We start from the raw sequence: 22941 nt of genomic DNA, 5'->3' as shown, positions 1-22941 counted from the left end.
TTAGAAGGTGTACATAATGGTACACATGTACTGACAGATTTATATTTTATCAAAAGTATAAAAATTGAAAAAATAAAAATATTACTCAAATTTTTGTAGCATGCAGAACTGAAAACATAAAAATTGAACATAGCAAAAGTAATTACTAATTATACAAATCTGAAAACATAGAATATTACCAAACAAAATAGACTAGTAGCATCCATTGTACACCAAGGTGTACATAGTGGTACACATGTAAAAAGACAAGTAAGAAAAACTGAAGTTCAAAGGAAGGTGTACATAATGGTACACATGGCTTGGCACTAATTATCCAATCCAAAGAAAATTGAAAAAACATTACCAAAAGTAAAAGCCAAAAACAAAGAATCTTTTGAACAAATCAAACGTAGAAAAAAGCATCAAATCATGGGGCAGGTAGATATGTTGTGGTGACCAAGGGTAAATCACTTTGTTCACATTATAGGACTCTTTTGCTTCTCCCAAGAATTCTTTATATGTTGTGTTCTTCGTCTACCAGGTGGAGAAAAAGGAATAGGAACAATAACCCTATCATTGGGATCATAAGCCTGCGGCTTGTCATGATTGGGGATTGGCAAGATGTTCTCCTGGTATGTTCTGTTGTACCATTCAGTGGTGAAGTATGTCTCAACAAATGAATAAATGTCCTCTCTCGTAGGTTGAATGACATCACAACCATGTGCACATGTGACATGTACAAGTTTTCTGCAATAGATTTACAGTATGAGACCGGGGAGACATGACTTCATACAATATTTCCATGGACTGAGTAACATTCCAAGTACGACTAATGTCGATGTTTTCCTTTGGTAAAGCCTCATATATGGGAGTGAGCCTAGTGTTGAAATTTTCTAGACCTTCTATTCTTCTCTTAGTATTCTTCTTCATAACCTTCAAACTAACATAATAAAAACACAAAGAATAAAATCAAAACATGATCTAGAAGGAATACAAATAAAACATGTATACAACAATCACTACAAGAAAATCTAGCTCTTGCTACACCATATATTTCCACACCTTCAATATAGGTGTTGCAAAAGAAAATTTCTAGCCACAGTAATTTTCAGCTGCAGCTAAAAGCTATAATTTACTGCTGCAAAATGAAAAAAATTCCACACAACTGTAGCAACAATATGAAAAGAGTATGGCAAAAAAGTATAATCTCTTGTTGCAGCAATAAAGATTGGGTGCAGCAATAGACTTCTTGATACATAGGTTATAGCGACAGTAGTAGGAGTTTATGCCATAACCATTAGGTGCTGCAATATATTAAGTTTCTTGTAGTGAATGTACACATTAATTAAGGAAATCCATGTGTACAACAATGTACACACAGTTGCAGAATCACAGATAAAACATGTGTACAAGTATCTACAGATCAAGCAAATCCATGTGTGCAGCAATGTAAATAGACAAACATGTGTACAAGGGAAGATGTACACATCAAACAAAAATATATGAATGAAACAATAAACATAAAACTCACCGTGTCGCATCGAGAAGAGCAAAAGCAGCCAACTTTTTGAAATCAAGAATCTAGTTTTTGAACGATTCTGAAAGAGTTGACGAGTGACCACTATATCTGCATACAAGGAAAAATGCATTTTCCCATTTATCCTTTGGAATAGTCCTGATATAGTTAGCAACATGTCCACATCCAATTGCATGCATCCCCCGCAAAGCTTCTTCAAAGTTCGCAGCTTTGTAAGAGTAAACAGCTTTGTAAAACAAATCAATAACGGGCTCCGAATTCGCATCACCAGATCCAATGGGGAGATGACACTTGATGTGGTAAAAGCAATATATGTGATAAATTAGGAAAATTTTTGTAATGCCCTGCAAAAGTCCTTCTCCACGATCACTAAGGAAAACAATCTGACGACCATCGACAACTTGTTTAAGATTCTCTAGAAACCAAAACCAGTTTTCCTTGTTTTCAGAAGAAACAAGAGCAAAATCGAATGGGTAAAATTCATTGTTCCGATTGATACATGTTGCAGCCATCAAAGCACCCTTGAATCTACCAGTAAGGAAAGTAGCATCCAAGTAAATCATCGGCCTGAGATACCTATAGCTATGCTTGCAAGCACCGAACAAATGAAGATCGTCTAAAATATTTGGGTTGCATGATCAACTTCAAAATTCACATAGCTATCATGATTAGTTTTCTCAATGGCTTTGATATACCAAGTTAAATCGCTATACGACTTCTCGTCATCGCCAAACTGTTCTTCAAATACTGCTTCTTTCCCTCTACGGGCATGGTGATACTTGATATTGGACCCATAAGTCTTCTTAAAAAGTGACATGATCTGTTTGGGTTTTAGACTAGGATCCCCTTGTATATTGTCAGCGATCAAATGCTTGACTAACTTGGTTTTCACCGCAGGACTCTTTAACCTCAAACCAACACCACAGTTACAAAAAAAAAAAAAAAAAAAAGACTGGAATAAGTAATGTGCACCACAATGTACACCTAATAAATCTCAAAACCAACACCACATAGATGCAAAAAAAAAAAAACACAGACCAAGCAAGAGTATGTAATTTCCATAAAAAGCATACAACAAGTAATGTGCCACCTAAAAAGCCTACAACAAGTAATGTGCACCACAATGTACACCTAAATACAAGTCTACATATAAAAGCCTAAAAACAAGAATCCGTAATGTGGAAAAATATGAACACCACTAACCTGTGAATAACATTAGAATCTTTCAGCACGAACCAAGAAATGTCACCATTCACAGGCACAAAGTGAATCCTCCAACCACAATCATTTTCTTCGCACATTGCAATAAAACGAGTCTTGTCATTTTTAAGAATAATAATTTTATGACCAGTAGTCATCTTGTATTTATCGACAGCAAGTCTAACAGCTTTAACACCACCCACAAATTCTCCACCAACTTTTTCAAAAACATAAATCTATTCATCAATAATCAGAGGCTTGTTCTTGTCTGCGTCATGATCTAACACCCTTACCATATTAGGACTTTCAGTTACACAAGAATATGCAGTACTAGAACCAGAACTAGTGTTACAACCAGACTTAGAAGAAGAAGCATGATTCCGAATCACGTCAACATTCAAATAAAAATCTTCATTCTTAATAAGAATAACAAGAGCAATCAAACCTTGCAGTTGTATATCACCTTGTACAAAAATTAATTGACCAGTATCCATATAGCTGAAACGTATACTCCCAGGATTCAAAGACCTCCAATGCTTGCATGCAAAATGCTTCAATTCATCTACAATTGTCGAAGTATTAACAAGAAAAAGTAGCAGAATGCATACCATGATTCAAAACAGCATGAATAACTTTCTCAGACATATTTGATACCCCTACACATTAGAAAAGAAATGATAATAAAGATTTGAAGCTTCAAATCACAATTTCATATTTGAATAACCTAAAACTTAAACAGTTTACAAGAAAGTACACATTTAATCGAAACCAAAAACATCAAATAACAGTAAACCTAAATCAAATACTCCACCAATTAAGCTTCAGAATCTTACTGGAACACATAATTGAATAAATCAGAAGCCTACGATCTAATATCAGTTCGATTTCATATCATGCATCATAAAACTATAAATTACCATCAAACAACAGTAAATAAAAATCGTTTCACGAGAATCAAAAGCTAGTGTATAACAAATATCAAATCAAGATCATACAAACAATAAGATGTAACAGATCGAATTGATATCATCAACTCATAAACTCAGAACTAAAAATTAGAAACAAAACCTGAAAATTAGATGTAACAGATCGTACAACCAAAAGAAAACTAACCTGAGGTTGAATTCTTCTCCATTGACAATAAAATCCAACCTAACCTCTATGAATCTGTTAAATCACCTCCAAATTCAAATCTGGATCGATTTATCTCTCAATCTCTCGTGAATTCAAATCTGAGATTAAGAAAATCGATTTCAAAACACTTTCGAATGTAACCTGAGTTGAAATATGATGATGAAACGATTAAATCCTCTCTGAAACTGTTAAATCGCCTCCCAAAATTAATCTCTGACCTGCTCCCTGTTTTGAATTCATGTTTGAGATCCAAAAAATTCGATTTCAAAACACGCTTTATATATACGGAATCGTTTCAAGGGTAATTATGATATATCGAAAACTCGCAAAATTGGGACTCGACTTGATTTTGGACTAACTCGTCCATGTTTGAACTAAACCATAACAAGCGGGGTTTATTTGGACTAGAGTGTACTGGGCTTCAGATGAGTGGACCAAAACGTCCAAAACCCACAAATTTTGGGACTAAATATCAATTTCTACTTCTGAAAATGGCACCTATCAACATGCAATAGACCCCCATAATTGGTTCCACCATGTTCATAGTTTCGCACGCTACTCAGTTCTATTAAGAAAATTAATAACCCCGAAATACCTTCATCCAAATGGGTTTAGATATTGGGAAAATTGGGAATATGTCCCATTTTCACTAATTCGTTTGGAAATCTATCCCATAACGGAAAAAAATTTAAGAAATCTATCCTAGAGAGAGAAAAAAACAGTTAAGTGCTTAGTATCCCACATGTGTGGACTTGCACATGTGATCGACTGACATTTTAGCCCTTATGTTTTGGATGAGCGACAGTCTACAAGCATAAACGTGTTTGGCTTCGGGTGGTTTGAGTGAGAGCTAAGTATCTTCTCTGTAAATCAGAGAAATCGAGAGAAACATTAAGTTTTGAGAGTGAAAAAATTTCGGCAGAGATAAACCGAGAACCGTCAAATCCTCCTGTAATATTTGGAGCATCTCCGGCGTATATCATAGGGTACATTTTATCCTTGATATCAAATGTATTCACGGAAACTCCCTATGTTTCAAGAAGCTTGCTTATTAGGTGGGGATCAACAATTGAAATTCATACTTGAAAATAGAACCAAACTTGCTAGATATTAATGGCTTTGAGCAAATGCTGGAATCGTTAAGCTTGATTAACTTACCTCATAAACCTCAACATTAATTAGCTGGATTTTCGTCACAAATTTCCTATTAATGGTTCTAGCAGCAACAATTAGAGTCTGCAGGAGTTCCAGTTGCAGTAGATGCAGTATGAGTTCCATGCCTATTGAATCCGTAGGAGTTTCAATATCTTCCGGAGGTACTTGTCCATCAGCGTGGTAAAATCCGGATCCAATGATTTTGCTGTATTTGCAATCAAATATCGTATATTTAAAACCACATTTTGATCATACAGAATTTTGAAAAATGAACCACTAGACCATCACAAATAGAAAGTAACACTAGTTGAGATCGATATCCTTGTTGCAAGTAAAATTTGATGGAGTTTGGCAAATGCCCTTCCACTTTTTTATCACTGAAGCTTTCAGATTCAGGCCAAATTCCAATGTCGAGCATCCCAACAACATCGTTGCTCCCCATGCCTGCCCGCTTTACATGCTGGGTGAAGCCCATGATCTTGTTGTATTCATTCTGCCAGGGAATACAAATACCACTCCTTCCATGTCTGTTGGTCATCGTTTATCATTTTCTTAATTAAGTTGGATCAAGTAATATAACAGTTTAGTTTGGACTTGACCAGTCATTTTCTCCACCTCTTCCTATGTGAGCCTGGCGGCAAACCCATGTTGAATCAGTTTGAAAGGTAACTTAAAATTTCAAATTTCTTAGAAGTCTATGAGGTGCTAAGGTCTCCCTCCAAAATAGAGACCACAGCTCAGATTCTTTGGTACTTGGTTTTCGGTTTCTCTCTGCCGAAATTTTTCACTTTCAAAACGAAATCTTCCTCCCGATTTCTCTGATTCACAGAGAAGATACTTCGCTCTCACTCGACCCATAACGAGTGTTTTTTTTTCTTTTCTTCTTATAATACCCCAAAATTCAGCTACTTAGACATTTGAAAGAACAATTTATCGAACATTTGGAATCGGACTTATTTAGTTGGGAAAATTGGGGTTACTTTTTATTGAAGTCAGCATGATTTTTTAGTACCGAATGTAACAATCAGTATTGAAATAATATACCAATTGCAATAAAAAGTATCTTCCAATTTACGTGGGTATCTCCTAAATGTGGTCAGGGACCCAATTTAGTTGCCTTCGTAAATCTAAGATTGAGCTTTCGTTTTAAATAAAAGAAGGGACAGTGCCCGACTATAGGGACCTGCCATGGGTTATTACATTTTATATGTCCAACAGTATCTTCACTCATCTTAAACTTTAATTTTGACTGGAGATTCTAGACACACCGATAAAATTACTGAGAAAAAAATCCCGAGAACGGATCGTGTGGTCTTTTGGAACGTCTCTGTACATTGGGATTATGAAGGGTTAAGATGGGATCAGCTCCATATCTCAGTCGGGAATTTTTATCGGGATAAACTCCAGATAGTTTTAACATTTAAGCAACGAACAAGCAAAACAATAAATAAGCATGAATAACTTTCGAATTTTATTATCATAAAAATGGAAAAACAAATGTGAATTATGTATATCATAATGTCAAAAGAGTGTACACAGAAAGGCCATGATCATGAGGCCTCAAAAACCGATAAACAAATCTCAAATATATCTCTGTAGCTCCCTATAACTACACGCTGTTATCTGTATCACTGAGAAATTTACAAATACGTAAACTATCTCAAATTACAACAAATTAAATGATCTTTTTTTGTTTAAATCTATATTACAATGTCTCACATTGTGTAAATAAAGTATACGGCTTTCAGAATAGCAATGACTCGAGAAACATATCGTCTCTTGGTTCATCTTTCGTCTTGGAAAAAACCCCTTGTTGTTGTTGATTATTCATGAAAGAGTTGTTGTTGTTGGTATTCATGGAGAAACCAGAGAATCCAAAACTCCCAGGACTGGTTTGTAACATCTCGAGGGTAAAAGGTGCTTGACCCCCTTGATTATCATTTCGGTAACTATGATTATTATTAGTATTAACATTATTCACCAAAGATGTAGTATAAGGCCTTACAACTGATGATCCATTGTTATGGGACGAGCCCATTGTTGTAGTGGCAGCAGCGGATTGTTGCTGCCTATGCATACCACTACCACGAGCTGCAGGGACATCGTGGTTGTGCTTGCCTTCGTAAGTAGTTATCACTGCTCGAAGATCATGTGATGCTCTCTCAACATGCTTTCGCACCGGACATCCATTACTCGTGCACTTGTAGTAACTCCTGCACATTTCATCAAACAAAAAAAAACTCAATCAGTACTAACGATTAAACTACAAATGCAGGAACCATAATTAAATAAGCCGAATGACCAGAGGCATTGGGGGTGGACGCCCTTGATGCATTTGCAAACTTTAAATTGTACCTTGGATTAGGGTTTCCCTTGACAACTTTCTGTCCATACTTCCTCCACCTATATCCATCATCCAGAATATCAATATCACTTGTTGTTTGGACTACAACTCTGGGTTCTCTCACTGTTCTACTCCCTGCAGGCGGAGCTGAGATTCCTTCACCTTCATATTCATTCTCCCTTTTCCTGCAATCAACAATGAAGCCAAATCAAAACCAGTACTAGATCAAAGACCATAATAAATTTACACGAGAGTTGCAGTTCCATTTCGATTCGAACACGTCAGGAGTTCAAATCTTACAGAGCCATAGGGGATGAATAAACATAGACAAACTAGCTAACTATATATGCATAAATTTGATTGTATTAGTACACCACTACTAACCATCTTTTGGCTTCAGGTTCTTGGTCATGGTGATCATCGAACTCATCTCCATTTGATTTACTCTTATGATCAGACGAGTGATCGAAATCGACTTCCTCTCCAATTGAAATATTAGAAGAGTTCTCCGGTGTTGTAACAAGCTCCATTTGTGAACTAGAATTACCACCATGATGGTTGTCTGATGAAATAGGAAGTGCAGAAACAACAATTGAAGAAGATGATGATAACGGAGGTTGTTGTTGATGAGATGAAGGTAATGAGGTTGATGATTGTAATGATGACGATGATGATCTACGAGTCGAAGTAGGTTTAGGATGATTATGACTACCTTTATAAACAATCTCAGTAATCTGTCCTTCTAATGATCTTTCAACTTTCTTCTTAGTTGGACAATTTGGAAATGTACACTTATAATAACTCCTTGGATTTTCACTTCCTTTAACTTGTTTCTGACCATATTTTCTCCAGTTATATCCATCTTCTGATCTTCTCTTCTCTCTTAGTGTTTGATGATGAATTGGTGGTTGTATCTGTTGAGTTGTTGTTGATGATGATGATGAGAATTGATGATCGGGTGGTAATGATGAGAAGCCTTGTAATAATGGTGGTGGAAATTCTGATTTCACAATGTTTCTCTGATTATGATTATCAGATGATATTGAATTTGAATTCCATGATTGTGTTTGAAATGAGAAATCATTTGATGATGGTAATGAAAATGATGATGATGTTACTATTGAGTAGTTATTTGTATTTCTTCTCTCTGTTTCTTGCTTGATTGTGTTGTTATTATTACTCTGTTGAGAATTACTTCTCCAATTGAATGAAGGATTATGTGCAGGAAATGACCCTGTAGTTGGAGATGGAAGAATCTGCAAACACACAAAAAATCAATCAATAAAATCGATTAGAATCAAAACCCATTTCAATTCATTCATCAATCAACATAATCATCAAGAAATCAAACTAAATTCACAATCAGAGAACCCATGAACTGAATTAGAATTGAGAAACAAAGTATAAACATAGACTTACATTAGAGGAAGAGAGAAGACCAGGGGAATCAAGAAGCTCAGCAGGACTAAGACCAGGAGGAATAGAAAAGTAAGAAGAAGGAGAAACAGCTAATGAAGGTGGTGATATTGGCAAACTAGGTGGTGGTGTTGACTTGAATTTTGGTATTGCACCACCACCACTACCAATTCTATCAGCATAGCCACCACTCCCTCTATTACTAAAAGTACTGTCAGTGGTGTAGTTATTAGTAGCAAGAAGATCAGAAAAGGAGGAAGAATTCATGAATTGATGATTTGTTGAATTTGAATTTGAAGTTGAAAATGAGAAATTTGGATATTCAATTGTAGAAGTTGTATCTAAACCACTACTCCCTCCCCCACCTGAAGAAGTCATCAAATTTGGAGTTTAATTATAAGAACTCTTATGATTATTAATAACTTTGAAGATGAGAATAGTTTGTTACATATAAGAGAGAAGAGAAGAAAAAACAGAGGAAGGAGGATTACTCTGTTTCTTAAACTCTGTTTTCTAATGGTGACTTTAAGAGTGTATTTTCTTGGAAAGAGGGGTGAAGGAAATTTGACCGTGGAAAGTCAAACACCTTGTGTTTTTGACTAGTTCAAAGAGGCGGCTGAAATGAAGACCAAAGAAGTCCTTTGCCACCTGTTTCGTGGAAGTCATTCTTGATCGTTGGATTTTGTACGTGAGTGTTACTCTTTAGGTTTCTGACCATTGGATGTTGAAAAATGTTGGTTGTCTCATGAATGGCTATGGATTTACTAGCCATGACTAGTGAGAGCTTTAAGAAAAGTTGTCACTTTTTGGGTTTTTTGTTCGACATTGTTAAGAGGGGCACCAAATTACCGAAATTATAATAAGAAAAAACAAATTTTTATATAAGACAAAATAGTTTTTGTTTTGGTTTTGTACAATCCACTAAAAATGACACCTCATTAACAATCTTATTTTTCTTGGGTACATTGCATTATGTAAAGAAATATTTAGATTTTCAAGATTCTGACCATACAAGATGTGTACAAGTGCCACTTGATGATGCATGGTTTCAATATCAATCAATACGTAATGGTGTCTGACTCGAGCTGAATAAGATGTTAGATTGGTTATATTTCGGTTTTCTGATGTCTGGCTTGATTTATACAATTGATTCGGAGGTAATGGAGTCTATCTGACCGAACTGAACTTACTCAAAAAATTTCAACAATCTTACTACTAATAATCTTTAGTTAGTTACGATAAATGAGTGAAATTCAGACGATTCAGACGAGTCAATTGATCTAACGAAACACGATTACTTTAATGTGAATTTTGGCAAAAGTTTTTGGTATCATTTTTCTAGAAGGCTATTTGTTAGTCGTGATCCTATCTAATTAACTAGTCATTAAAAGGACTCAAAACATTATTAACAGCAGTAGATTAGTGTAGACTAGAGTCCAAATGAACTGTGTACCTAAGAATATTTTGACTATAGCCTTGCATACTTTCTAAGTTATGGTACTACTACAAAGTTGAACCAAAGAAATTCTGTCTCATTATTTGAATCTTAAAATATTTTACCCCGAAAAAAGGTTCATTTGACTAATTCATCTGTGATGGGAGATCTCATTTGCACGTGATTGACGATGCCGTGGACCAATGGATATCACGTTTACCATCGTAGTCAAGTCTAGTGCCTAGTCAGTAAGTTCGCGAATTATACAAGTATAATTCGCGAATCCGTCTATATCGACCGAATCCGTACCTATGAGCCGTATAACTGAAACCCGACTTAGATTCGCGAATTTCCAGCTCAAAATGAATTATATGCGTGTTTACGAATTACCGAATCATACAGTCCGTATAATACTTTGCCACATCATCACTAAATTATCATTTTTTATTTTTGAAATTTTACATATACCAATCTGATTCCAATACCACCAACATACATGTTATTTGCTAATTGTAATTCATATATCATATATATAGTTTATGTCAACTATTAAATTACTGTATCTAAGGAGGGATTATATTAAAAATGATTTTTACCAGGTTAATATATGCCGAATTTTGTACGCCGGATTCATATCTCTAAAACGAATTATACACGTAGTATGTCGTTTCGTATTATTGCCGAATTACGAACCGTTGACCGGATTTTTGACCGAATTTGAGTTTTACAAATCCGTATAATACTCGTACATATCCCGTTCTGAATGTTTCCCGTATCCCGAATTGCTAACTAGGATCTAGTGATTGTTATCTTATTAATTAATCTTGCAGGTTTCTGATAAAATCGTAAAATTGTAGGATGCTGATATTTTCACTGTCAATGCAATTAAAATTATGACAAATGATGTACAAATCAACGACTCTACATATACCGTGAGAATTTCCCTGTAAAAATCTCTGAAAATATAACTCCGGGGGCTGCAAGGGGCTTCTATTAGGACTTTGTCTCCCGGAATTTTTCTCAGAAAATTCTCACGGTTTACAAGGAATTATTACGTACAAATCCAATAAGGGGCGGTGTTTCCTGCTGCTGATTCATCTATGGGTGGGAACAATAAATATGGTCGGGTAGATACAGAATGTATGCACTTTTTAGGGAAATAATAGGATTAGTTCATGGATGAAGAAGAGGATAAGTGAGATATTATTCAGTTGGGATCTGTCTTGAGCTTCATGTGATTTATAGTTGTGAACCCCATATTTGGTACACCAAATGGATTAGTATATAAATAAGGGTAGGTAGGTGGAAATTGTTTTCTACTAATATTCGCCTGTGACTTCACTAAGGACGTCACCCTTCAAAAAGAAAGAGTGAAGGACAATAGATTCTCTTTTTGGCTTTTGTTCTATGTGGCTGTGGACACTGGAAAAGAGTTTTCATGGCCATTAGAGCAGCTCTTATAAAAAATATTATCCATTTTGCTCCCATTATGGACTCAACAAACTTGAAAAATGGATGAACAAATCGATAAGATTTAGAGTTCGTCGATTGCAGCCATAAATTAGGCGCGCGCTTGAAGGAAAACCGCGCGGCGGAACAAGAAACACTGGCGATTTCCTACACGCGGCTCTAGTGAATCCTCCAGCTTGTGATCTAAAACCGCCAGCGGCTACTTCCCAATCTCGTCGTCCAACGGGTCTTATTCCTTTCCCTATAAATTCAGCTCATCTTCGAACTTAAAACCCACACGTTCTTCAATTTTGACTCAAAATTTCACACCATCCCAATACTCACTTTTCCTTCATTTCAAGCACAACTATTCATATCAACTCAATCTATCAGGAAAAAAATCTATAAATTCCATTTCTAACAATAATGGCATCATAATCGCAACAATCACAGCAACAAACACAACAGCAGACACAGAATCACAACGATGAAACGCTAGAATTCGTGGTGCCAAGTATTCGATGGATGAAGACGAATCAATTTGCAGAAATGACGTATTATTTATATTAGATCAAATCAATTGTTGTTATCAATAAAAGAATACTTTTTACGGAATGATTTTAGCAAAATTTTGTGAAGAAACTGGTGACATCCATGGTCGTGATGCCGACAGGTTGTCTCACCGTTTTCACGCAATTTTAGCAGCTGTTAGTGAATACGCTTCTTTGATCATGCAAGTGTGGAGTGACAAAAAAAGTGGTGAAGGTGAATCAGATGTGGAATGAAGATGCCTGAAAGAGTGGCAAAGATCCCTCAAAACTGGTTTCCAACATGAAACTTGTTTCACCATTCTGAGGGTGCTTAACAAGTTTAATCTATAATTGCTGAATCAAGTCACTAGTCCAGAAGGCCCTATAAATAACGAATGAAGTCTGTTATAAAACATGATTTATCATGATTTTTGGCTGTTATTCGAACCGTTATTTATTTGATGTGACTCTTTATAAATAACGAATTGAGAATGTCACCAACTACAACGAATAAAATGTGCGACTTTAAATCACGATCATAATCTGTTTTTTAAGTACCACGGTTATCGAATGTTATACGTAATAACAATTGATGTCTGTCCTAACAGAGACATTTTCATCAAATGAAAATGCTCCGTCAGCATTCAGGCTGCTGATTCAGATCTGGCGTATTTGAAACTAATTGAATCTAAATCAAATCTTTCAACTAAATATTAAATGAAACGGTTTAAATTGAACAAAACTAATTGGAAGTTAAGGATAAATTTAACATTATATTGATACTCAAAATAACATACAAAACATAGAATCTCTGACTACAAACTGAAAGATAAATTATATCAAGTATCAACCTAAAATTGCACGCTAAACATTAAAACTAAATTTCTGACTTCTAATCTTGCCACTCTAATTTGGTAGCTCTCCTACAAGATTTACATAAGTTTTTGGCCACTTAATCATGTCGCCTCTTGCAACATCTCCAAGTACTTCTTCTTTATCGCATAACATAGCACCTGCATCCATAATTTTATCAAACATAGGAGCCTTTAAGATCATGACCTTCCTAATGAACACATTCTACAATGGGTAAATGCTTGATGTAGCCTTCTCAATATCCTTTCCGATCATCACTAGGATAAATTTTGCCACTAATTATTTATGATCACATGAAGAGGCCTGGTTTACCATTATCTGACAAAACAATACAGATGCTACAATCATCAAATAATAAGAAAATGTTGAAATCCAAAGACATAACTTCACCTGTAGAATCTGGCTAGATTGAGCATAACAGGTTCTCTTGACCTGTTTGTCTCGCTTCATGGTGAATCTAATGCAGAACATCCTAAAGGTGAAGTTGTCTGTTGTCTTCAATCAATGTCTGCCACTTTCTTACAAGAGATATCAACTTATCTGTGGTAAAGTCCATTCCCTGAATACCAAACAATTATAAATATATGTATCAGATTCCATTCACTCAATTTTGTATCAATAAAAATCACACAAACTTGTGAACATCAAAAACACATCTAAGACTGTTGATCCAAGTACACTGACCCAGCTCAATCACTAATGCTCAGTGAAAAAAACCCAAAAAATGGAGTAAAAAAGGCTTACAATGAGTTTCCAATTTCTTCTCCATGGTGATCTAGTTTGGTTCTGCAGAAAAAAATCCAATCAGTGATACGAAGCTCGGAGAAAAAATCAAAGGATAATTCATAGTCATATTTGAGATTGTACAAAATTCACCCAGCACAACTTAGTACGACATGAAAGATGAACAGCAAAAGAGTACCTATTTTCAAGACCCCTTGTACTTAACCAATACACAACTCATCGAGTCAAAAGAACCAAATCCTGCATCCATTAACAAACAGTTAGGGCAGCGCAGTAAGAGATGCTCCACAATAGCAGGACTAGAAAACCAGAAAATTAGAAGATACTATTGAAATGAATTCACACATATACCTGATGCATGGACTTTCTTGCTCTCCTCAGCTGTACATGCAGTTTTACTACCCCGAACACAAGGAACAAGCATGCAACGATAACCTTCTGCTGAGAAATACTACAAACAACACCAAATGATATTTAAAATCTCCAACTCTAAATAAACCTAAAAGAAATTCATAATCACAACAAAATATCAACAACCAATTACTAATGGATAACTATATATAGAGAACTAAGAGATAATTACATTTAAGAGCTCCTGGAAGTCCTAAGGTGCATTTCCCAATTTTCATCATAACAACAAATCTGCTATCAAGGCTCCCTGTTTTTCGCTGCAAAAATCTACGAAAAATCAAAACAAGAATATCAGTACATCACATTACTCCACTAGTACTGAATCTACTGATACATACTTATTAAGTACTAAACTATGGATACATACTAGAACGCTTAATGCCTACTTCGAAACTTCTCCATGGTAACATCAAACACGTTTCCAAAACACTATTCCCCATCGTAAAACCACTTGAAATTACTACTACAATAAACCCTCTTGACTCCCTCTATCAAGGACTGAATTAGGATCCCTAACCACACACATAAAACCAAACCTAACACAGCAAGAACAACTTACAAGGAAAATAGTAGAAAAAACTCACTCATGCACAACTTTCATCCACCCAAGAAACCTCATAATTAAGAAGAATAATGGGAAACCTATACCAAAATTGAAACACTACTGTAAACAATTGAAATCAGTAAGTACCCAGATCCACATTTCTAAACCTTAAATAAGCAAAATCAGATAAATTACGGAAACCCTAAATTGAGAAATTGAAATCAGAAGATGCAATCATATTTGTATACCTAAGAAGCAGTAACATCAAAATCATTCTCATCATTACCCAACCCATTGAAATAAGTTATTCACTGCAAAATCATCAAAATTCAAGATATTAGAAATATGACAATCATAAACACAGTAAATAATAGAAGAAGAAACTACCTAGAATATAGATTTGTTATGAGAGCATATTAATTTCGTTTACTGGGTTCTAGGGTTTATCTTCTCAAATCACGGATGAAGAATTAAGATCGATTTTTATTTTTTGATTGGACCTTATCTCGTTCGGCTTGTGAAATTTGTTGTCCGAGAAACAACAACGAGAGAAGAGAACGAGACACAGATGAGTTTGTTAGGGTTTGTTAAGAGATGAGTCTCTTAGGATTTTTGAGGCAGAGAGAAGGAGGAGAAACAGCGAAAAGAGCGAGGAGAAATAGAGATGGGACCATATTCGAGTCGGACTTGGGCCTTCCTTTTTTTTTCTTTTAACAGCACAGGTTGAAATCACCACATCGCAATGGTGAAGGGTTCATGGCATACAAGCCAGTAGCTAACCGGTATAAAACTTGGAGACGCGTCATTTTATAATATGCCTAGCCATTTTTGGGCGCGTAACAGAAAAATGCTGCTGGGTATATATAAACATAAGAAATTTGATGCACATATTTTGTGATTTAAAGGGTCATTATTAAATCACGCACTTAGAAAATTACCACGTTTGAAAAGGACGTTTTTATTATGTAAAATGGTGGGTCCAGTTATTTTCATGTTATATCACAGATTTTGTTTGTAAAATCATATCAACGTAATTAATGCATCATTTAAAAGCGTGATTTACAACTCACTTTGGACTAGTGAGTGCCTGCAAGATCTTTAGATGGTCCAATCTCGCAGAATTTTCAGAATGGTGGGCCTGCTTCCTCACCTGAAGAACTAGATCTCCATATACCGGGTCTCCAAGTAGTCGGGAACAACACAACTCCAATCTAAACGTTAATACCGACGTCAAGAGAAAAAGAGGAGCAGTTCCAAAAGATGGAAAAGCAGCGAGAAACACAGCATACCGAGCATTATTAGAAGGAGGTTCAAACTATACTGAGCACAATGAATTCAAATGTAGATAGAACCAGGGACCGTCGCATTGCTAGCAACTTCGAAAAAGTCTTTTTCGAGAACAACAGTACATGGATTTTAAGATAAACAAGCTACTCTCCCTGGACACTTAAAATATGAATGCACGACAACTTGTTGTATGGACTAAGCAAATGGATATGGCGGAACAACAAGTCCCTCAACAAACTGGCCAGTATGAGAATGTGGAAGAAGATGAAGATGCATGCCTCAGAAGAAGACGAAGATGAATATCGTCTTGATAACTGATTTTAATTCTTGTTTAGCATTTAAGTTTAATTTAAATGTAATCATTTAGTTAAAATTACTTTAAATATAATTTCCTTAATTTAAATTTTAAGTTTAGTCTTACTGCATGAAAATAAAAATCATTAAATTGAAAAACAAACAACTTTATTAATTAAAATAAACAACACTAAATTGAAAAAATAACATCTATCTACCTCTGCCTCGCCCCTGCGCATCGTCTCTTAGTTGCTCCTTTTAAATATCAAAGGTTCTTAGTTATATCTTCTGTTAGTTGTCCATAGAGTCCCGGGCTTTGGATTCTGTTGGTGGCAAGTCTATATTCTCTTGTCGGATGCCCATGCTGCACCTCATGCATCAGCCTCAAATCTTCATCTAGAAAACTAGTCCAGGTTGGGTCACATCTGGTTACTTCGATGATGTTATGCAGAATGATGCAAGTCAGCATAATTTTGTTCATTTCTTGAAGATAAAAAAAGCGTGTCGTCCCAGCTATGATGGTGAACTTTCTTTTTAGTATGCCAAAAATGCGTTCAACATCCTTTCTGCATTTCATTTTTTGGGTGTTAAAATACTTCTTATCCTTCGAAGTCGTCGGTACAAAACCTGTCTGACTATAAGCTTGAACCATAGTTGACCATTATGAATAGATTTCATCTGCTACATAATAACCCTAAGTTTAGTCATGACAATTGATGGTGAAATTACAGTACGACGTGATCCCATTCTTTAGATCTTCAAACAATGGTGACTTATACAAATTGTTTGGATCGTTATTTGAACCCGACAGTCCAAGAAAAGAATGCCAAAACCAATAATCATAAGTAATTGAAGCTTCCAAAATTACAGTTGTTTTTGGATAATGACCCTTATATTGGCCTGCTCATTCAACCGGACACGCATGCCACGTCCAGTGCATGTAGTCAAGACTACCTAAAATTCCTTGAAATCCCCATCCCCTCATGGTGTTTTCTACAGTTATTCTTTGAACCTCTTCCCGAGTAGGCTTTCTTAAAAAGTTTGGACCAAAATGCTCGACTATTATTTCGCAAAACAATTTGAGATAACTAAAGGTAGTTGTTGTTGGAGAAAAAAATGAGTCTTAATAAATTGTTTTGGTCTTGGTGTAGTTTGATCTTAGGACCTAAGGGTTTTATGAATGCTCACTCATTACTTTGAGTGGATGAATCTCTCTTTAGTCCAACATTGGGTATAATACAGAAGGAGCTCCACTATATAACCATGTGCTCATGGATATGTTGTAAAACAATGTGGGTGGAGCGGGTGGGTCGAAAAATACATGTTTCGACCCATACATGTGCGCGTAAACTATGCACCAAGTCACATATTTAATAGAATTTATTTTTGCAAGTTTTCTTAAGAGTTTTATTTATGGAAAAATTCCTTTTAAGTGTTTAACTTGCTTTGAAGAAAACAAATACCTAACTTGATTTGCAAGTATCTTCTCCTTTAAATACAACTCGAAAATCTGTTTTCAAACTACCCGAAAAAATTCTTCTTTCATTATAGGGTTTCTCCATACGTTTTAATTTCGATCCCCGTTGCTGAGTTTGAAGAGAGGGTAACTTGTGTTGTGCTAACTCAAGTTATATCGGGCAGTCTTATCCTGGACACAACTTCGTTGTGAGGGGTTTAGCATTACTCATCTCGAGTATACCCACAAACTAATGTGTTAAGGACAACTTGTTGAACCTGTGATTCTTCCCTCATCAAGTTGTTTGTGATATAGTTATTTTTCGTCCAAGTCTTTTACATCTAATGAGCTGTTAAATGTTGCAAGATCCTAACAATCTTAACATATTATTATTCCTTGCAACGATGTCAACAATGGAAATAAAGATCAACGTTGAAAGATCACAAAAGTTTAACGGAAAGGATTTCAAGAGATGGAAATCTAAGATATCGTTTTTCCTGAGAAATCATGATTTGGACGCAGTACTGCAAGGTCCTCTTGATATTTTGATGAATAAAGAAGATAATACTGATGATGATAGAGCGTATTATACAAGGGGTGACTATATGGCTAAAAATCATATCATGAATGGTTTGGAAGATGCGATGTATGATTTTTACAATGCTAAAGATAACTTGATTGCTTATGATTTGTGGACTTCGTTAGCAGCAAAGTACCAAGATGAGACTGCAGGAAGCAAGAAATTTCTTGTGGCGAAGTTTATGGACTTCAAGATGACGAATGATAAGCCTGTAGTTGATCAATTCCTCGAATTTCAACAAATTATTAATGAGATTCTTGCTGAAGGTATGGTCATTAATTGAGAAGTTACCATCTTCTTGGTCAGAGTACAAAAAAAAACTAAGACATGAAACCTGCGATATCAACATGTTTGAATTGGGAAAGAAGATTCAAGTGGAAGAGATGTTGTGCACCAAAGACAAGAACGTTTCATCTTCAAGGGACATGGATAACAAGGATCATATGTCTGAGCACAAGCCTTCAAAAGCTAGAAAAGGTGATAATAGTTATCGCAACTCTAAGCATGGTCCTAACAAGAAAGGTATGTTTCGTAAACCCGAATCTAGCATTATTAAAATTAAAGGTCCTTGGCTGTGTGGAAATACTGGTCATATGGTAGTTCATTGTATACAATGCAAGGATAAGAAGAATAATTACAACTTGGTTGAGAAGAGCAAAGACGAGTTTTCTGCTGTGGTGTCTGAAGTTAATTTGGTGACCAATGTGATGGAACGGTTGGTAGACTTTGGAGCTACTAAGCATGTTTGTGGGAACATAGACTTGTTCATCTCCTACCATAGGGTAGGGGAGGCGAGAAACTCTATATGGGTAACTCATCTGCATCAGAGGTTACAGGAAAAGGAAAGGTCGGTCTGAAACTCACATCTGGAAAGACTCTCACATTGAATGAAGTTCTTCATGTTCCAGACATCTGCAAAAATCTTGTTTCTTGTTATGTTTTAGATGATAAGGGTTTTAAAGTTACAATTGAGTCTGGAAAACTTATAGTAAGTCCCGAATTGAAATTGAATGATTCTTCTCCTTACATGTGTGTATCATTGAACGTTTGGCATGGTAGACTTGGTCATGTAAATTATAAATCAATGCATAAACTGGCTATCGTAGGCTGCATACCCAAATTCACTTTAGATAAAAAAAACATAAGTGTGAGATTTGCATAGAATCTAAACATGCTAAGAAATCATTCAATAAGAATGTCCAGAGAAACTCTAAACCCCTAGACTTAATTCACTCAGACCTAATTGATATGAAGTCAGTTCAAACAAGAGGTGGTAAGAAATGGTTTATTACTTTTATAGATGACTGTACGAGGTACTTCCATGTTTACTTACTTAGAGGGAAGGACGATGCCTTAGAAGCCTTTAAGATATATAAACGTGAAGTCGAAAACCAATTGAATACTACCATTAAAACTATTAGGTCTGACCGTGGTGGTGAGTATGAAATTCCTGTAGCATATTTCTGCGAAGAACATGGCATAATACATGAGACTACAACCCCTTATTCACCTCAATCAAATGGTGTAGCTGAACGTAAGAACCGTACCCTGAAGGATATGATGAATGCCATGTTGATTAGTTCAGGATTACCTTCGAACTTGTGGGCGGAGGCTATTCTCTCACCCAATTACATCTTGAACAGAGTACCCTTTAAAGGATCAGATAAAACTCCATATGAGTTATGGAAAGGTAGACAACCATATTATGATTACTTCAAAGTGTGGGGGTTCTTGGAAAAGGTGGGTATCCCTCCTCCTAAGAAAAATAAGATAGGACCCAAAACCGTGGATTGTGTTTTTATAGGGTATCCTGAGCATAGTAGTGCTTATAGGTTTATGGTTGTGAGTTCTGAATTTTCTGACATAGGGTAGAATACAGTTATGGAGTCTAGGGATGCTGAGTTTTTTGAGAATGTTTTTCCTTTAAAACGTGACTCTCGTAAGAGATGTATTGATGATCCCCCTGGACGTGCCTTCAACTAGTCAGTCATTACCTTTAGAGGAAGATGAACCAGAAGTAGAACCTAGAAGAGGTAAAAGCGCTAAAATTAAGAAAACCTATCCTAGTTGCATTACATACCTAGCCGAGTCTGATCCGCAGACTTATAGAGAAGCCATGACTTTTCCAGAAGCTCCATGGTGGAAACAAGCTTCCATTAGTGAAATGGATTCCCTTCGAGAAAACGGTACTTTTGAACTTGTAGATTTACCTCCAGGGTGTAAGGCCATAGGTTATAAATGGATTTTCAAGAGAAACCGTAAGATAGATGGAACTATTGAAAAATACAAGGCTAGGCTGGTAGCTAAAGGCTACAAACAAATAGAAGGTATAGATTTCTTTGACACCTATTCACCAGTAAGTAGAATTAGCTCCATTAGGATGTTAATTGCTATAGCTTATGTTCATAATCTAGAGATACATCAAATGGATGTAAAGACAGTGTTTCTTAATGGTGAGTTATATGAAGAAATTTATATGGAACAACTCGAGGGATTTGTATTTAAAGATTGTGAAAAGAAAGTTTGTAAACTGGTTAAATCCTTGTATGGATTGAAAGAAGCACCTAAACAGTGTCATGAGAAATTTGATCATGTGATGATTTCTAGTGGTTTTAGAATTAATGAATCTGATAAGTGTGTTTATACTAAACTTGTCAAGGATGCCTGTGTGATTGTATGCTTGTATGTTGATGATATGCTTATACTAGGTACAAACATGGATGTTATGAATTCCACTAAGAAACTGTTGAATGAGAACTTTGACATGAAATACTTAGGCCCCGCTGATGTCATATTAGGGATGAAGATTAGAAAAAATTCTAATGGCTATATCCTGAGTCAGTCTCATTATGTTGAATCCATACTTAAGAAATATAACCAGTTTAACTGTAAACCTGTGTGTACTCCGTATGATTCTAAGTGTAATCTCATGAAGAATAAGGGTGTAGGAGTTAACCAACTTGAATACTCGAGAGTCATAGTCTGATGTATTTGATGAATTGTACGAGACCAGGCATTGCTTATGATGTGAGTAGGTTAAGAAGGTAAAATTGTAATCCAGGGAAGATACATTGGGATGCACTTATTAGAGTGCTGAAATATTTAAAGTTCACAATGACCTTTTGTTTGAATTATGAAGGGTATCCGGACGTCCTTGAGGGATTTTGCGATGCAAACTAGATAACAGGATCAAAGGAGTCTAAGTCTACGAGTGGATATGTATTCACTCTAGCAGGTGCGTCTGTATCTTGGAAGAGTTCCAAACAAACATGTATAGCTCGTTCCACTATGGAGTTGGAGTTTATTGCGTTAGATAAAGCAGGAGAGGAGGCCGAATGTCTAAGAAACTTTTTAGAAGATATTCCTCTCTGGCATAGGCCTGTGCTAGATATATCTATACATTGTGAGAGCAAATCTGCAATAGGTAGAGATAAGAATAGCTTCTACAATTTAAAGTCTATACATGTGCGTAGAAGACATGATTCTTTGAAAATACTAATCTCAACTGGTGTTATTTCCATAGATTGGACAAGGTCCAAGGAGAATATCGCAGACCCTTTGATGAAAGGTTTGTCCAAGGAGCTAGTTAGTAAAGCATCGAGGGGGATGGGTCTTAGGCTCAATAATTAAACTTGCCATGAAGGATACTCAACCTTGCTGATTGGAGATTCCAATATCAAGATTTCGAATGAGACAACTAATTTATGGTAGGTAAAGGTAAACACTATCAGAGAATTTCATTCTTTGTCCCTTCCCTATGGTGTTGATGTGATAGCGTGACTGCATGTGGAGGATGACTTTTAAATAAGTCTTAATGAGTTCCATAGTTTCAATTTAAGATTGAAGTGGGGTGTAGCAGTAAACACTCTTGATGGAACTCACCTATCTGAATGTGAAAGTGGGGTCGCTTCCTATGAGAATTGAGCGATTCTCTAGAGAATTCTGAGAAACTGATTGCGATTTTTGATGGGGTTGTAGTAAATAGGATCCGTTTCAGACTTGTGAAGGAAATGGAATTTTTAGATTTAAAAATTAAAATATATATATACAAAAAATATTAACAATGGGCGAGAGGTACTGGGACTAAGGATTTGGCCGAATTCACTACACAGGGTTCACTCATATATTCTTTGACAATTTAAAACTCAATAAAATTAACATGGACTCTGATTTTGCCAAGATAGATTCTCAAAACATCGATTGTAAGTCCTAAGCATGATGTATGAAAACACCTAAGCTAAGCATACATCATCAAATTAAATAACAACCAATTAATTCAAATCACATTTCAATTTTAAATTAATGCAAAAGTCATAAAAAAGAATATAATAAATTTACCCGTGTATGAAATTCACCCTCCTCCGTCGTCCCAGTGTTGGGTTTAGCTCATCATGATAAAAACACGCTCAAAATATTTAATTATTGATCAAATGGTGTTTACAATGAAGAGAAGAAGAGAAAATGGTGTAAACAGCTAATGCGCGACCCACATGAAGCGTCACAAAAGAACGATAAAAGAGAAGTGCTATTGTCGTTGTGGTTCTAAGACCCACACCTACGACCCACGCCTGTG

General features: G+C 35.8%; 1 protein-coding gene and 1 long non-coding RNA gene across 2 annotated transcripts; both read right to left on the bottom strand.

Moving 5' to 3' along the window:
• Positions 1-6491: 6491 nt before the first annotated feature.
• Positions 6492-9248, bottom strand: LOC113283834 (probable WRKY transcription factor 33). The gene is made up of 4 exons (XM_026533221.1): positions 8769-9248; positions 7734-8605; positions 7361-7534; positions 6492-7218 (listed from the first exon to the last, which is right to left on the bottom strand). Exons 1-4 carry the CDS (start codon positions 9141-9143, stop codon positions 6750-6752), a joined length of 1890 nt encoding a protein of 629 aa, XP_026389006.1. The 5' UTR covers positions 9144-9248; the 3' UTR covers positions 6492-6749.
• Positions 9249-12932: 3684 nt separating this feature from the next.
• LOC113283832 lies at positions 12933-15397 on the bottom strand. Its single transcript, XR_003327648.1, has 8 exons — positions 15139-15397; positions 15000-15062; positions 14380-14474; positions 14148-14247; positions 13975-14036; positions 13797-13838; positions 13443-13611; positions 12933-13192 (listed from the first exon to the last, which is right to left on the bottom strand). It is a non-coding gene; the product is annotated as an uncharacterized LOC113283832 (long non-coding RNA).
• Positions 15398-22941: the final 7544 nt, after the last annotated feature.

The sequence above is a fragment of the Papaver somniferum genome, chromosome 5 (genome assembly GCF_003573695.1).
Source record: "Papaver somniferum cultivar HN1 chromosome 5, ASM357369v1, whole genome shotgun sequence".
Lineage (NCBI taxonomy): Eukaryota > Viridiplantae > Streptophyta > Magnoliopsida > Ranunculales > Papaveraceae > Papaver > Papaver somniferum.
Note: the sequence above shows the minus strand (reverse complement) of the source record. Positions and strands in the feature narration are given on the sequence as shown.

Coding starts and splice junctions, on each gene's coding strand:
- LOC113283834 (XM_026533221.1), bottom strand. CDS start 9,143: ATGACTTCTTCAGGTGGGGGAGGGAGTAGTGGTTTAGATACAACTTCT. Junction 8,606..8,768: donor GTCTTCTCTCTTCCTCTAAT/GTAAGTCTATGT, acceptor GTGTGTTTGCAG/ATTCTTCCATCTCCAACTAC. Junction 7,535..7,733: donor GAACCTGAAGCCAAAAGATG/GTTAGTAGTGGT, acceptor TGTTGATTGCAG/GAAAAGGGAGAATGAATATG.